The 16,438-nt window shown below is 33.2% G+C and overlaps 1 protein-coding gene across 1 annotated transcript; it reads left to right on the plus strand.

Annotated features, from left to right (window-relative positions):
- The first annotated feature begins 6,354 nt into the window (after positions 1-6,354).
- LOC113732728 (uncharacterized) lies at positions 6,355-9,916 on the plus strand. Its single transcript, XM_072080753.1, has 4 exons — positions 6,355-6,493; positions 6,872-6,914; positions 7,600-8,815; positions 8,888-9,916. The coding sequence occupies exons 3-4, from the start codon at positions 7,660-7,662 to the stop codon at positions 9,694-9,696; spliced, it is 1,965 nt and encodes a 654-aa protein (XP_071936854.1). The 5' UTR covers positions 6,355-6,493; positions 6,872-6,914; positions 7,600-7,659; the 3' UTR covers positions 9,697-9,916.
- The last annotated feature ends 6,522 nt before the right edge of the window (positions 9,917-16,438 follow it).

The raw sequence follows: 16,438 nt of genomic DNA on the forward strand, positions 1-16,438 counted from the left end.
ATGAACAGGACTGTTAGGCCCTTTTTTCTTCCTTTTTTGGTCGAATTAATGAATGGAAGATTGTAATCGCATGAATATTTTACATTGTGATATCTACTCAAGTTAATGCATTCTAAGAGCATTTGCCAGTCTTTGGGCTGACCATCCTTTGCTGTTGTTGTATTCAATCGAAAAGGCATCGAAAAAATGTATCCATGGCATTTTAATTTTTATCTTCAGCTCAATTAGGCCATTATTAATCTGTACATTTCAGTAATGTATCAGTAATCTGGCATTTTACTGTATCAGTAATCTTCCATGTTTTAATACTTCTTTTGAAATGCAATGTAAGGTTATTCCTCGTTTTCACCAGTAGTATCTTCTTGAGGAATTTATCCGTCTTTGCTACAACTATTTCTGCAGCAATGGATAAGTTTTAGTTGCTTTCAATTACTTTGTGAAATTACGTCAGAAGCCACGGGTGTTGAATCCAAAAAGATATAGCATCAACTTACAAAGTTTCAACCTGCAAGTTATTAGGTTTTCTGAAAATGTAGAGAATACCTCACTTTTATAGTTTGTGATTTTACTATCTAGTGCAGCAGCTAGGTACATTATCATCATCGTTGCCAAATTCATGTAATGCAATGCATTTGAAGTCTTTGCATTACCTTGAAGTTTAATGGACTTTTGGATTATCAACCTTAATCTATATAGCTCAGTGATATTTTTCCTTCTGTCAACTGCCATGCATATTCATACTGATATCCAAAAAAAAAAAAAAAAGAATTTGCATGTAATGTTGGATAAAAGAAGAATGCACCAAAATTCAATCACTCCCTTAATCCGCATATTTGGCAGGGCATATTATCTTTAGTCACCTACGCGCATCGCGCGTTTTATACCTCCTAGTATGACTTAAATTTCGATGATTGATCGGGCTACTAACTGAATTTTGTCCGTCAAAATTTATTTTTGATTAAAAAATTCAAGAAGTGTTTGGATGATTTTATAAAAATTACTATAGTACCAATTTTTTTGGTAGATTCGTCTGTGTTCAAAAAAATTTTCAAACACATGGTGCTTAGGAAAACATGTCCATTCAAAGAAAATTTAGATCAAGCCACATTGGTCGCTAGACCTGTCAATTGGACCTTATCGTTCATAAGTTTGGGCTTAGTTCATTTAATTTGTAACACTTTCGGGGTTTAAATCATGAGTTTTGGGTTCAAAAAATGTGAAGATCATGTTCAACTCATAAAATATTCGAGTTTTAAGTCTTGTTTGAGTTTAGTCCAAACTTACTTATTACTCCTCAATTTTCTTAATATAATTACTATGATTATAAAGTTGTAAAACTAATTTAATATTCACAGAATTACAACATTAAAACTAAATATGAACAAGTAATAGTTCTTAAAAAATACATACTGATAGGTTAGGTTTATTGGATTTTTTATGGAGTAAAACGGGTCGGATATTTGGATGGCCCAGCCCTATTGACTGTTATTGGCAACTTCGTCTGAGGTGCTAATCAAATACTGGAATTACGCTTACAACCGTATACGGTCTCATCCCACATCAACGAACAATCATGACCAAATTTTTACCCAAATAAGAAACTATTATGTTTATCGAATTCTGTATGTCCTCGAGACAAATCACATGCTTAGATTTAAAGAGAAAAAAATTGAGTAGAGTAAAATTGAGAAGCGACAAAATTTATTTCCTTTTTGTGTATCTCCAATCTCAGGGAATTAGTACAAATTGTACAATTGCAAATTTTGCCTTTTTTAGAATGTTAAGAAAAAAGGTAAACAAATGAGAACCTTTTATTTGACCAATTTCATGTAAAATTTGTCTTGTCTTTGTATTCTCCGAAATTCCCATTTTCCTAATAAATGGGAAAATTGTTCACAATGTCACATTTCGTAAATGAATTTTTTCGTCCTTCACTTTTAAAATAATAACCTTACATTTCTTACAAAATCAATTTTATAAATTTTGATCATAATTTAAATTTTCGATCACTTTTACTTTGAATCTATCACATGACCCATACATGGTCAATTTTTAAAGGTAAAAAGTTTAGATTCTATTTGTTGTTAAACAAATGATCTATTCGACATTTATTTTTACCCCAAAAAATAGGATCTGACCAGTACCATATTCATTTCTTCTTTTAAAAAGTAGGATTAAACTTAATTCACATCTATTTTTTGCCACCAAAAAATTAGAATATGACCTTTTTATACATAAAACATAATTACATGTAGGTTATATGGTGATTTCAAATTAAAAGTGGTCGAAAACTTAGATGGAATCAAATTTTATTAATTTAAATTTGTAAGTGACGTAAAATTAACATTTAAAAAGTGAATGATGAAAATATTCATTTGTCAAAATGTGGAAGATGTTTTGAGCAATTTCTCTCGAAATGTTTGGTGATTGGAAAATCTTTGAAAAGTGTACTTCCTATCATTTCTGTGTCTTTTTCTATCTTTTTCGCTGGTAAACCAGCAAGGATAGGTTCCGTCCATGGTGGAAAGCTGACTATCTGTGCATGGTGGGAAGAGCAAACGAAATTTGGCCAAGACATCATTGCCGGCTGGGCAAGAGTTAGCTATTAAATGAACTACTGGACATGGGGTAGAAGCGATTGATTATGTAGTCCCCTTCTATTTCAACGAGAAATAAAAAACAAGCCCCTCAACAACTTATGGGCACTTATTTGCACCCAAAATTTGGCATCAGCTGGGGAGTAGCTCCCAGGCCAAATTGGCGAAGGACAAAATTTGAAGGACAATTTTGGCAAGTTAAAAGCCCATAAATGTATTTATGTGTACTCCAATCTTAAGGATTAAATTTAATTGTTAGTTCGCATAGATGAGTAATTATATACATAAATAATTAAAAGGAATTAATTTTATAAAAATTTTATTTTTAATAATAATTCATTGAAGAATTTTGGTTCACAAGGTTATAGTAATTTGGTAATTACAATACTTAGGGTAGTTATATTGGCAAAATGTGATTAAGCAATTAGAGCAAAAATTAAAAGTTTTTCCCTAAGGATAAAATTGAAAGTTTAGAAATGATATTAAAAAGTTTATACTAATAGCGATCCCTCTAACTGAGTCCTCATAAATAGTGATTTTTTAATTGGAATCAAAATTGTAGATGAATAATTAGAAACATAATTAATATAGTGTTACAAAAAATCAGAATCGTGACATAATTGACCTGGTAGATTTTAATTTTAATTTAGAAATTAGATAAGTAATCTTATATGTAACATGGTGACTTTCAAATCGATATCAAATTTGTAGATGAGTAATCATAAATATAATTAACATAATACACCAAGAAACTAGAATTGAGATTGTAGATAAAATAATCATAAATATAAATCACATAATACAAAAGTTTCAAAGATTGAACGTTTGAACTATTGAAATAACTAGATGGTTATGTGAATTTAAATTCTAACTCTGCAACTAGTTATACTGGATATGACAAACTATAAATCACAAATTTGACCAGTAAATTAGTGTCAAAATTTGAGAATTTTTAAATATTAAAATGATCTAATGATAAGGATAATCAAATCATAGTAAAAATCAAAATTTACACTTAAAAGTAAGTGTTGAATTAAAAGATTTTGTTGTGATAGGATTATCTAATGATAGCAAATCCATTGAAACAAGCAAGCAAAAAATGCAATTGATGATAAAGTAAAAAGGTGAAACCCAATTATGTAAAAAAACAATTACAATGTAAATAAAAATTAGTTGCTTAGTTTAAAAAAAACAATTTAATTTAATGTGAAAATTTTTTATTCCACCTTCTGTTTCCTCCGCCTCTGATGATAACAAATTCACAAAGGACAAACTTGGCTCTTATTGTTATTCCAGTATAGCATCTATAGTTTCACTAATTTGCTCTTAGCTCCTCCAGATGATAATAGGCTTGCCGGTCACCTTCTCTCAACTGGGCCCCAAAAACATGGATAGAGATGCTTGTGCTGAGCTGTCCTTCTAGCACTCTTTCTGCCCACGGTGGGTAGGTCAACCTACTTTCCACCATAGAAGCAACCCCAGAAAAGCAAGATAAGCCAGAGAAGATGGTTGCTTCTGCGGTGGAAAGCTGAGTCGTCTTTGTATAGTAGGCAGAACAAAAGGAATGAGGACAGCACATGAGAATGGGCCCGGCAAAGGACAGCGTCCGTGAAATAGCTACCGAAACCGGGTGAAAGGAGTTGTAAACATAGGACCCACTTTAGTATATGGACTGTATTATTGTGAATAAACATGCACCCCAGACAAGTTGTGGGCATGTTTTATGACCCCCAAAACAAGTTGTGGGCGTCCCCCATTTTGGAATATGCGGGAGTAGATCGTTGATTATAAATTGGCGCGAAGAGAAGTAAAAAATAGTGGGAAGAGTAGAAATAATAGGATCGAATTTGTTAAAAAAAAAAATAACCGAAATTACATATATAAACCATACATATGATCATAAATCAAGATTATTAAGCGGTAAATGTTTATTTAAAGAAAGAATTATGTTGATTTAAACTAAATTGTTAGTTGATGCAAATGAGTGAATATATACATAATTGACCCAAAATTTTAGGTGAGTAATCGTAAACATAATTAACACATTATTTGAAAAAAATCAAAATTTGTGGTTGTGGATAATTAATCACAATCATAATTAACATAGTGAATTTGATTCACAAACATAATTATATAGTTGACATAATGACTTTTAAGCCAGTATTGAAAATCAATCTGGAGTGTAATTTACACTTTGCAATAGCAGTTGTTCAATTCCAAATTAATTAAGACTATAACAATTGTTTGATCTTTATTACAAACAAAATTAAACTTATATTCGTTAATTATCATCGATTTTAATCTCAACTTCTGATTGAGTGACAACATCTTATCTTAACACATGTATTGAACATATCCAATCTCTCTTTCGATTTCAAGTTCACTATGTCAATTACAATTTTTGCTCATATTGAAAAGAACAATTTATGTTCTCCCTCAAACATATATTCAAGTCCTCTATGTCAATTATGTTTATAATTAGGCACCAACAAATTTAGTTTTGTTTTTAAAACAAAATTTTCAATTATATTTGTGATTACTCATCTGCAATATCAATTCCGATTTCAAAGCTATGAAATGAACTGTGATTGTCATATATCATGTACAATCATAATTATAGGAGTACAATGTCAATTATAATTAGAGAGTTTTTGGTGTCCAATTTAATATTGCTAATTATAGAAGCATAATGCTAATTATAATTTCACTAGTGAGTATAAAGGCATCCGTCTGGTTCAGTGTTGATTCGTTCAGCCCCCTCCAAATTTCCCATTGACTTCCTTGAATCCACTTAGGGGTGACAATTTCTGACATGATTTGAAAACACAATACGAGTCTTATACGAAATTAATAGGTTCAGGTTGAGGTTTCGCAGGTTTGGATCAGAACCGGGTCGAACCCGATGAACCCGAAAAGAAGTCGAATACGAGTCAATCCGTTGGTGACCCGATAACCCGTTTACAAATTAAAAATAATTTAATAATATAAAAATTATTTTATCTAACTAAACTAAGTTATTCTTTTTTTTTTCCAAAGGCATTAATCACTTAATCTTAAATGAATTTATTTAACTTGTGTGAAGTTAAAATTATTATATTTGGACAAATAATGTATTATATTATTTGTTACTTTTATACTGTTTTAATTTATTTTATATTTGGTTTGTGATAATACACTTTTACGGTGTTTTATTTATTTTAGATTTGGTTTGGGATTATTTATTTAAACTTTTATTACTTGATTATGTAATTAGTTTTGTGCAAAATTGGTTTTATTAAAAATTACAGTGGTAAATTAATAAATTAAAATTAAATTTCGAGTAATTTCGGTTCAACCCTCCAACCTGAAATTTTTTGGGTTCGGGTCAAGTATCCTGACCCTTTTCGGTTTAGCGGGTCAAGTTCGGGTCAGCGAGTTTTCTTAAAAAAAATACATTGGAATGTCCTTCTTTAACAAATCCCAAAAAAAAAAAACAAAAAAAAGAGCCTACAGCCAAAAATTTTCATATATCCAAAATCTGGGAGACTAATGAGAATTTAAAGACAGACAAGACTTCCACCCGGTTTCGGTAGCTATTTCAGGGACGCTAGTACACAGATAGACAAGACTTGCTTAAACAAGCAGAACCCGATGATGTTGCAAAACATGACGACCTGGAAAAATACGATTACGTCTACTGTGGAAATTGGGCATTAGATGATGAATAAATTTTTAAGAGGGCTTTTATTATAATTTTAAAATGTATTGCATTATTTCATCCAAGCACAACGCTTTCTCCAGTGTCCGGTACATTATTTCTTTGTGCGTCCCCACAGAGCACAGTTGGCCTCCTTGCATTGCTTCTGCCTACTGTGGGCAGAAAGTGAACTTTCCACCGTAGACGTAACCCTTTTCTGGTAATGTATAATTCTGAACATAGTTTTTTTTTTTTCAAATTTTTTTCTCTTTTGGGAAAAAGCCTCCTCTGCTTTCTTGTCCTGTTTTGCATGTCTTTCGTTTTTCCAAATTCAGATTCTGATCCTGCTGTTCTGGCTTTCCTGGTAAGTTTCTTCGTCCATTTTTTTGCTTACTTTTTTCTTCATTCTGTATCCTTTATGCTCAGAAGTGCAGTTTTGTTTTATCCATTGCTTTTATTAGAAAAAATACCTTAGGTTTGTTTCTGTCATGCTGCTTTCTCTGGTAAGAAAATTTTCCTCCTACCACTTCTTCATATTACTGTTTCCATCCATTATATTTCTTCATAGATATTGACCGAATTTTGGGATTATCTGCAGGCATTGCTATAAACTGCTGTTAGTTCTTACTTACAAAAAACAGGTCCTACTCTGTTCTATGTTTTGGAACTTATTTGTTGCTTTTTGCTTCCTTTTCCATTGTTTATTTTTTGAGTAAAATGTATAGTCTCTTTCTAATGTAATATCCGGTTTCCAAGTTGTTTTTTTTTTTATGGTTTATTTTAGATGATCATGCTGTTAAGCTATTACTCTTACAATGTCTTCTGCTCATTAGCTATACCATTATGTGTGCAAAGCAACTTTTAAAATATCAGAACAAAAAGAAAAAAGAATGCATCCTATGTATAGTTTAATTCATCTTAATACAGGAGGAAAAAAATAAGTTTCCCAACAGGTTTATTCACTACTAAATCACTCAAGTAAAACAGAAACATATGTACAATTATCCAAAAATACTAACAATTTTGTTGTCCGCGAGTATCACTAAATTTATCTCAAAAATGTAATACACCTGTATATTGTAATACATTATACACTTTAGTTTTGTACACAGTATCTACAATTACTATGCAACGAGAACTTCTGCTATTTGCTTCTAAAAGGTGTTTCTCCAGAAAAAAATATCTCTTAAACCTGCATTGTCTTTCTCTACCAAGTGGGTACCTTATGGTACTACTCTTTCAACCAAAAAAATGTGTGTCTATACTAGCAAGAAACACTTATTTACCATTATAAAGAAAAACTCACATACTATGATAACTTTGCAGTCTCCAAATTGTTGGAAATACGGAAGTTCAACTGAGGATCAACAGAAGAACTACGCAGAGATGGGTATTATGGAGAAGATATCTAAGGTAATGGAGCTCAATGAAGAAAAGAAGACCAGGGTCCAAGCTTTGATGTCCTTGGCTCTTGGTGAATGGGAGGAATTTGATAGCCATTTAACCCCATTGCGGAACAGTTTTGATGAGGGATTTAATGAGCTTGGGTCAAGAGAGAAGAAACTGAATTTGCTTCAAGAATCAGTCAACCAGAGTACTACAAAACTTGACGCAAGGAGATTATGGATAGAGCAGAAGATTAAGGAGTTGGATGAAAAGGAAAATTTGATGAAAGGGCTTTTGCAGAGGATAGAAGAGGAGCAAATGCAGCTTGGGAATCTGAGGGGTTTTGTTGATGAAAAGCTGAAGGATGTTGCTTTACAAGAGAAGCTTTTTGACGGTCTTTCAGAAAAGCTGCAGTTGATTCGAGCTGAAATTGAGAGAAGAGAAAATGTGCTTGATTTAGAAGTAAAGAAGTCGGAGATAAGGGAGAGTGAGCTTGATTCAAGAGAGAGAAAGTTGGAGATAGAGGGGAATGAGCTTAATTTAAAAGAGAAGAAGCTGGAGATGAGGGAGAATGAGCTTGATTCAAGAGAGAAGAAGCTGGAGATAAGGGAGAATGAGATTGATTTGAGAGAGAAAAATGTTTATAGAAGGCAACATGAACTTGATGTGAAAAAGAAAAGTTTGAAGACAAGGGAAAATGAGCTTGATGCTATTGAGCAACATTCAGACAGAAAGCAATTAGAGCTTGATTCAAAAGGGAAAATTTTACAGAGAAAGGACAATGAACTTGATATAAAGCATGAAAATTTGGAGAGTAGGGAAAAGGATATTGAATCTAAAGAGAGAGAGTTGGAGGGAAAGAAAAATGAGCTCAATGCAAAAGAGAAAAAATTTAGGAAAATTATTTTGGATTTGGAACTGAAATTTGTTTCCATCCTAGAATCCGCAGAACAATGTGACAAAGAACCAAACGCAGACACTTCAACTCAGACTGCAGAGCAAACACAGAAGAGCAGGAAGAGATTGAGGAATTTGGCATTGGCTTCTGACAGAATTCTTGATGCTGCTGAAGAAACCGGCAACAATCTGTCTAGAAGAAGCTGCATACATGACAAAGAGGCAGAACAAGTCACTACTCATGATCTTGGTGAATCAGGTATGTCTTCTGCTCATTGCTTAATATTTAGAATCTATATCATTTACATTTCTAAATCTAGTGCATTTCCAGGCGCAGTCAATATACACAAGAATGACTATAAAGCACAGGCTTGCAGCACTCAACAAACCTTAGTTCTTGATGTTTCTCAATCAGAATCTAATTCAAGGGATAACTTACAGACACCTCCCTTTATTAATCCAGGGGCATTGGCTAATAATACAGGCAAGGAGAAACTAGAATGTCTCTTTAATGTAGGAGAGACATGGGCCTGTTTCAATGCCAAAGATCACATGCCAAGATCATATGTCCAAATCATAAAGGTCATTAAAAAGGGTGGAAATTGTAGGCTTGGTGTTGTGTGGCTCAAGCCTTTGCCAGGGCTTCCAGGTGAGAATGAGTGGATAAAGGCTGGCTTACCAGTTGGCTGTGGCATGTTTAATCGTGAGAGAACAAGTGTGGAATCTCCTAGTGTGTTCTCTCATCGAGTTTTCTGTGTCGGAAAAGAAGGTTATCCTTACTGCATACTTCCTAATGAAGGAGAGATTTGGGCAATTTATAAGGACTGGGATATCATCAAATGGGGCTGTCATCCAGAAAATCATAGACAGTGCAAGTATGAACTTGTGGAAATTCTTTCGTATCTAACAGATCCTTCTTCATCTGTTGGCTTTAGAGTTGCTTGCTTGGACAAAATAGGACATGTAAATTCATTTTGGAGGAGAAGTCAGCATGAGAACAATTCATTTCTAATAATGCCTAATGACTTCTATAGGTTTTCTCACAAATTAACCTCTAGGCAGATGAACTGCAATGTGACTGATGGTGTCCAGGATGGTGTATTTGAAATTGAACATAAATTCCTGCCTCCAGGCCTTTGATGAGTTTTGGGACATGCATTGAGGTGGAAAACTAGTTGTTCAGTCATATTTTGAGTTGTTTGTCTAGCAGTTAACTTTTGCAATTTACGGTTGCTTCAATGTGGGTTCATTTGTTATGTTTTCTTTTTATTACTGAAACATGTAGCTTAGTGAAGAAACCTTTTAACTGAATCTGAGTTTCAAGCAACCAAATATGGTTAGTACTTGATTACCTCCAAAACTTTCCTCTGTTTCTCCAGAGTTCCTTTCTTTACAATAGAACTAATAGAATTGTTGTTTGTAATTTTGCTTTAGCCTTTTAAACTTGGTAATCAGTTTTCGCCTCTATCATTTTTGCACAACTGGAAGTTCTCTCCTGTTAGCCTGCATTGTATCATGTACAATTAGATGTAAACGACCACGAAGTACACCCTGCACAACATTGAGAACTTATAATATTGGCATTTTTCTTTGTTTTGTTCGTTTGGTAGGATTGTAATCTCCAACTGAATATGCTGATATTGAAATTTGGATTCCAGGCTTCAGCTCTAATTCTTCACCATAAAACTATGTACTATTAGCATTATTTCAGTAAATCTAGAAATTTATCTCTTAGATTAGTGGAAGCTAAAGCTGCTCAAATCTTCCCGAGTAAAGGACAGTATCGAACTGTTACATTCTCGCTTCAAAAGTAAGCAATGGTGGTGGATATTTTAAACCTTTTGTGTGTTTATGTAAGTTTACTTAACTTGCTCGAGTTTCCTCCCTGAATGCACTCTCCAGCATAATCTGCAATTCGTTGAGAAGATGTCCCTAATTAATTGTTTGAACTTCATTCCTACATCCTTGCCTCCAGGATTTTGATGTTTGTCTAGCATATTTGCTCTACCTGATTTTCTTCTACAGCTTACAGTATTTTAACTTCAGTTCTGTTATTAGTCCTTGTTACTGAAATTTTTTTACTACATCAAGCTGCCTGTAAAATCTATCTACTAATCAATGTTGCTTGGAAAGTTTTTAGTAGACATGAAGTTGGATAGAAATGAAAAATCAATGGTGCTTGGAACGGTTTTTAGTAGAGGATAGAAATGAATTCTAAAGCAACGTTACTTTGGTGATGTCTAGGTGCCTGAATTAGCATTTTAATTTTAACGGTAGTTTTCCCGGCCATGGCACAAGAAAGTTTCATGTTAAACGTCCCTCTTGCAATTTTAGATGCAACTCTTTATGAAAATTGGTAACTAGAGGCCTTAGACTTTTCAGGATGACAAGCTCTTTTCTAACCAAAATATCATCAGGATTAGTATTTTGGGTAATTTATCCCTGAACTTTGTATAATCTTTTCTTACTTAGCCAAATAATTACATTGCTTATCGAAATCAAAATTGCCCTTTCCACTTCTGGCTTCCTAAATAAGAACGCGTCCACCTGCGTTAACCTACTGAAGTCACTGGTCCAACCCCGATTATACTGAGATTTGGTATCAGATGATGTAGTTCAGAATCTATTGTTTTGATGCTGATCAAGAACATAACTAGAGACAAACGCTTCTCTGTAAGGCAAAACTGACTTTTCACCATTTCGCAGCATGCACGTTTTCCACCAACCATGAAAGTTAGAATCATTTGCCATTTTCATTGCTGTTATTCATTTTCATTTTACCTTGGGAATGATTGAAGCTCAAGTTTGTAGGGTCTATGTTGCAACTGGAACTTGTAAATCCATTTAACATGTTCTGATCAACCAGTGTCCTGCATATTTGGTTCTAGAGCATGTAAATTTTTTTTTTCCCTTTTTGCATCAGTTCTAGAACATGTAATTGATAGAAAGTATTCCCTGTCGTGGTGGAATATACTATATATACATGCCTTGAAAGATATTCAAGGAAGGTTAATACTTGGTAGAACAGTTGTTGGTTCATGGAAGTCGAAACTTTTCACGTGAATATTTGCTAGTGATACACTTACAGAACTAGCATTATTGTTCCTTTTAGCGTTTCTTATTTTCTCATTTCCGATTAAATCTTCTTGTTCCCTAATCATTAGTACAGTTACCCAAAAATTACAAAAAGGGAAAATGAGGCAATGAGAGTTGAAATCATAAATTTGTACAATGAAAGTTTACCAAAGCGCTCATCCCTATTTTGATAACTTGTATTTTTGGGTAAAATATAGCACTGTTTATGTTGATGCATGAACATAAACATGAATTCGCCGTTGCATTAAAATTGGAGTTCGTGTAAAATGCTCTTGCTTTTGTACCTAAAAAGAGTATTGCCTAGGGCCGAGGCTGTATTGATATTTGATCCTGGAATGGTAGCTACGCAAACAGTCCTCAATTTCAAATGGAAAGATCTCTCAGAATCTCCAATACCTCCCTCTCATCAATTGATGGGATGTAGCTGCAATCATTATTAGGATTAGGACTACTGTTCCTCAAGAAAGAAAAAAAGGTTAATTACACTCTACCGTCTTGAACTTGAGGATGAGTAATACTTTGCCCCCTATACTTTAGAAATATACACTTTACTGCCTCATGTTATCAATTTCAAGATTACAAAGGACATCATCAATTTTTATTTTAAAACTAATCCCCAACTGAAATAGGCATAAATAGACAATTAGAAAGGCATTGACTACCATGATTCCAAATAGTTATATACTTCAAACTTGTTCAGGAATAGATAATGAAATATTAGCTTTTATGTGCAACATATTATATATACCATAGGTATTCATCAAAACAACCAAAATAATATCGTTGTGACTACAGCTTTTAAAGCATTCCAAAAGAGCCTACTAACAAAAGAGGGAACATTATCCTATTTGATTAGGAAGTGAATTAACAAAAACAAGTTCCATACTAAATTGTCTAAAAGAGATTGATTAAGGAACAAATTTCATCAACCCAAAAGTCAGCAGCATCATCTTTTCATAAATCTATTTAATCTTTATGGACATAAATTCCAGCAACAGAAGTTTGGGATGAGAACATCACAGTGCCAAGTCTACTGTTTTGTTTTTGAATCTAGTACAAAAAGTTTAACTATCAATACTAATTACATGCTTAAATTTAGCACCAAAAAAAAAAAAGAATTTAAGAGTTGCACTACATATAAGTGTACCTGAAAGCTTGTTAAGGCACTAGATGTGGATTCTTGATGTGGTCCAAATGAAGTAGAGACTCTATGATGTCCAGTAATTGTACTCTTATTAGCCGAACCAATTGACCACTATAGATTGAAAAAAAATAGAGATTAGAAAAATTTAGCATTCAAAATCAGATTAAATCAAATTTTATGACTTACTAAGTACGTTGGTTGCACATGGAGTGCATTGGAGGTGCTTCTATAGCCCTATAAGTCAAAAATAAAATATGAGACATCGTAAAAGGATTTTAAAAAAGGTGGTTGTATTCTAACAAGCATACTTTTTTTTTTTTTTTTTTTTTTTTTTTTGTCAACACAGGGGTATCTGGGGGTAGCGGTCTGGGACTGGATACCTGACACCGCCGTTAACCCCAACTAATCCCACTGCGCCTGAGAGAGCGGGCCCCACCGAATCATCAGGAATTTACCCCGGCTGCCCGAGCTCGGAATCGAACCCAGGCCCTTCTCACTCAATGGAGCTACAAGGACCGCCCGAGCAAACCGTGGGGGGCTTCTAACAAGCATACTTGATCATCGGGAATAAAGTATGTTCCTGTTGATATCCCAATACTATTCCAAAGACTAATACCACTGTATGGTCCATGATTACTTCTTCCTCTACCTCTATTTCCTCTACCCTTGGTACCTTTGCCCCTACTTGCATTACTAATTATTGGTCTAGAATTTGCAGCTGCTCTGCTTGCAGCATTAGATTGACTCCATTGGGTACCTAAACTAGTGTTAACAATGTTACGTCTGGTCCAAAAAAATTAATGAAAAGATTTTTTACAACTCCAAAAGACAAATAACAAAGTAAAAAATAAATAAATTAGGAACATAGGAATTTACGTGATTCGATCAAATTGACCTACGTTCACAGACGAAAGAGGAACAAAATTCTATTATAAAGAAAAGAGTACAAAATGTTTTAGAAAAGTGTTTCTAAACCCAAAACATCTAATACTTGAAACACAAGAGAGCCCAAAGATATTTTACTAAACAAAAAATTTAATGATTTAAAGGTCCAAATAGCCCACTAAAACTCTCTTAATTTGGTATGCATAATCCCATCTCAGACCCACTATATTTATAGGTAACTAAGGGAGAGACTCCCTTTTATAAAAGGCGATGTGGAAAAAAATCACTTTAACAAATCTCCATCTTGGCATGTCCCCAATATTGATAATAGCAAATCTGTTTCACCTTCTTCACATAAGCCCTAATGGGTCTAAATCACCAACAACAAACACCAAACAATCCCAAACATTATTTGAACTTGTAAATTAGAAGAAACTTCGTGAACATGTCAGCAGGATTCTCATTGGTACTGATTTTCTGAATAAGGATTTTTCCCTCAACAACAGTATCTCGAATAAAATGAAATTTCAAATCAGTGTGCTTCGAGCTCTCATGATACATCTGGTATTTAGTCAAGTGAATGGCATTTTGACTATCATAGTAAATAGTAGTAACACCTTGATGCAGATTGAGTTTGCCAAACAAATTCTTCAACCACAAGACTTCTTTAATTGTCTCGATCATGATCATATATTCTGCCTCTATAGTAGATAAAGTTACAGCATGTTATAAAGTAACTGTTCAACTAATTGCACAACTACCAATGCAGAATACATAATCTGAAAGTGATCTTTTGCTATCAAGATCCCCAGTATAGTTAGAGTCTACAAAACTAATCAAAATATCATTATTTCTCCCAAACTCCAAACAACAATTTGAAGTCCCTTGCAAATATTTGAGAACCCACTTCACAGCCTGTCAATGTACTTTTTCAGGATAAGATATATATCTGCTAATCACACTGACTGTTTGTACAATATTTGGACGAGTACAAATCATTGCATACATAATGCTACAGACTACACTGGAATATGAAACCTGTGTCATATACTCTTTCTCTTCAACTGACTGTGGTGATTAAGAAGCAGATAGTCAAAAATAACTAGCAAGAGGAGTAATCACAGGTTTAGTATCTTTCATGCCAAATTTCTCCAAAATTTTCTCAAGGTAATTTTCTTAAATCAAGAATAACTTTCCAACTCCTCGATCTATCTTGATTTCCATACCAAGAATTTTCTTAAGTAATTCCAAATATTTCATTTCAAATTCACTACTTATGCAATTTTAAAGTGTGAATTTCATATAAATTCTTGGCAGCAATGAGCATGTCGTCAATATAAAATAGCAAATAAATGAAAAATCATCACCTAACTTTCGAAAGTAAACAGAACTATCATACATACTCCTTGAATAAACAACTTCAAATCTCTGAGGTTGTTTAATATAAATTTTCTTTTTAAATTCACCATATAAGAAAGTTGTCTTAACATCAAACTGCTCCAACTCCAAATCATACATGACAATTAAAATAAGTAAAACATGAATAGAACTATGCTTAACAACAGGTAAAAATACTTCATTAAAATCAATACCTTTTACCTAACTATACCCCTTTGTAATCAACCGTGATTTGTACCGAATATTTTCGATCCCTGGAATATCTTTTTGCTTTTTGAAGACCTATTTGTATCCAATAATTTTTTTATCTGAAATTTCACAAGAATTTAAGTTCCATTTCGATGGAAAGATTCAATTTATTCATTCATTACAATCACCCACTTAGTAGAGTCATCACAAAAATTGCCTTTGAATAGGTAGTAGTTTCGCCAACTACATCAGTTTCTTCTATAACAGACAAAACATATGCAACTAAATTTGCATAACTTTGTGGTAGTCAAATATCCCTCCTTGATCTATCTTTGACAATGAAAATTTTTTTCTCTTTTGAATTATTTTCATCAGTAGATTCAGATACATATACTGACATTTGTTGAATAGAAGGACCAGAACTACCAATCTCAAACTCTACCTGCTTTTGTATACTATCATCTGCAGGACAAGAACTAAAAATTCCTTCTTGGAAGATAATACAGAGAATTCATCAAAAGTAACATCTTTACTGATTATAAATTTTAAAATTTTGGGATCAAAACACCATAATCTGTACCCTTTCACCCCAGAAGCATATCCAAGAAAAATAAACTTTTTAACTAAGGTATCTAATTTTTCATCATTTACATGCATGTATGTTGGACACTCAAAAAGTTTTAAATCAGAATAATTAGTAGGAGTACCTGACCAAACTTTTTCAAGAATTTTGAAATCAAGAGTTGCAGAGCGAGCACGATTAATAATATAACAAATCATAGAAATCGTCTCTACCCAAAAGTCCTTTGTCAACCCTACATTAGAGATCATGCACTTCGCTCTCTCCAAAAGCGTTTTATTCATATGTTCAGCCACACCATTTTGCTAAGGTGTCATCCTGACAGTACGATACCTAATAATTCCTTCATTCTTGCAAAATTTATTGAATTTTCTTTCACAAAATTCAATATCATTATCTATTCTAAACTGTTTGATCTATTTACCTGTCTATTTTTCAGTCAAAATTTTTCATTGTTTGAAAGTGAGGTAAATATTATTGTTATGTTTAAGAAAATAAATTCAAATTTTTCTTGAGTAACCATCAATGAAAGTCAACATATACTTGGCACCATTCTTAGATAGAATACAAGATGAACCCCATAAATCTGA

The sequence above is a fragment of the Coffea arabica genome, chromosome 2e (genome assembly GCF_036785885.1).
Source record: "Coffea arabica cultivar ET-39 chromosome 2e, Coffea Arabica ET-39 HiFi, whole genome shotgun sequence".
NCBI lineage: Eukaryota > Viridiplantae > Streptophyta > Magnoliopsida > Gentianales > Rubiaceae > Coffea > Coffea arabica.

Bases quoted from the DNA above. Each gene is read 5' to 3' on its own strand.
- LOC113732728 (XM_072080753.1), top strand. From the start codon at position 7,660: ATGGGTATTATGGAGAAGATATCTAAGGTAATGGAGCTCAATGAAGAA. The intron at 8,816-8,887 runs GTATGTCTTCTG...GTGCATTTCCAG, and splicing joins TCATGATCTTGGTGAATCAG to GCGCAGTCAATATACACAAG.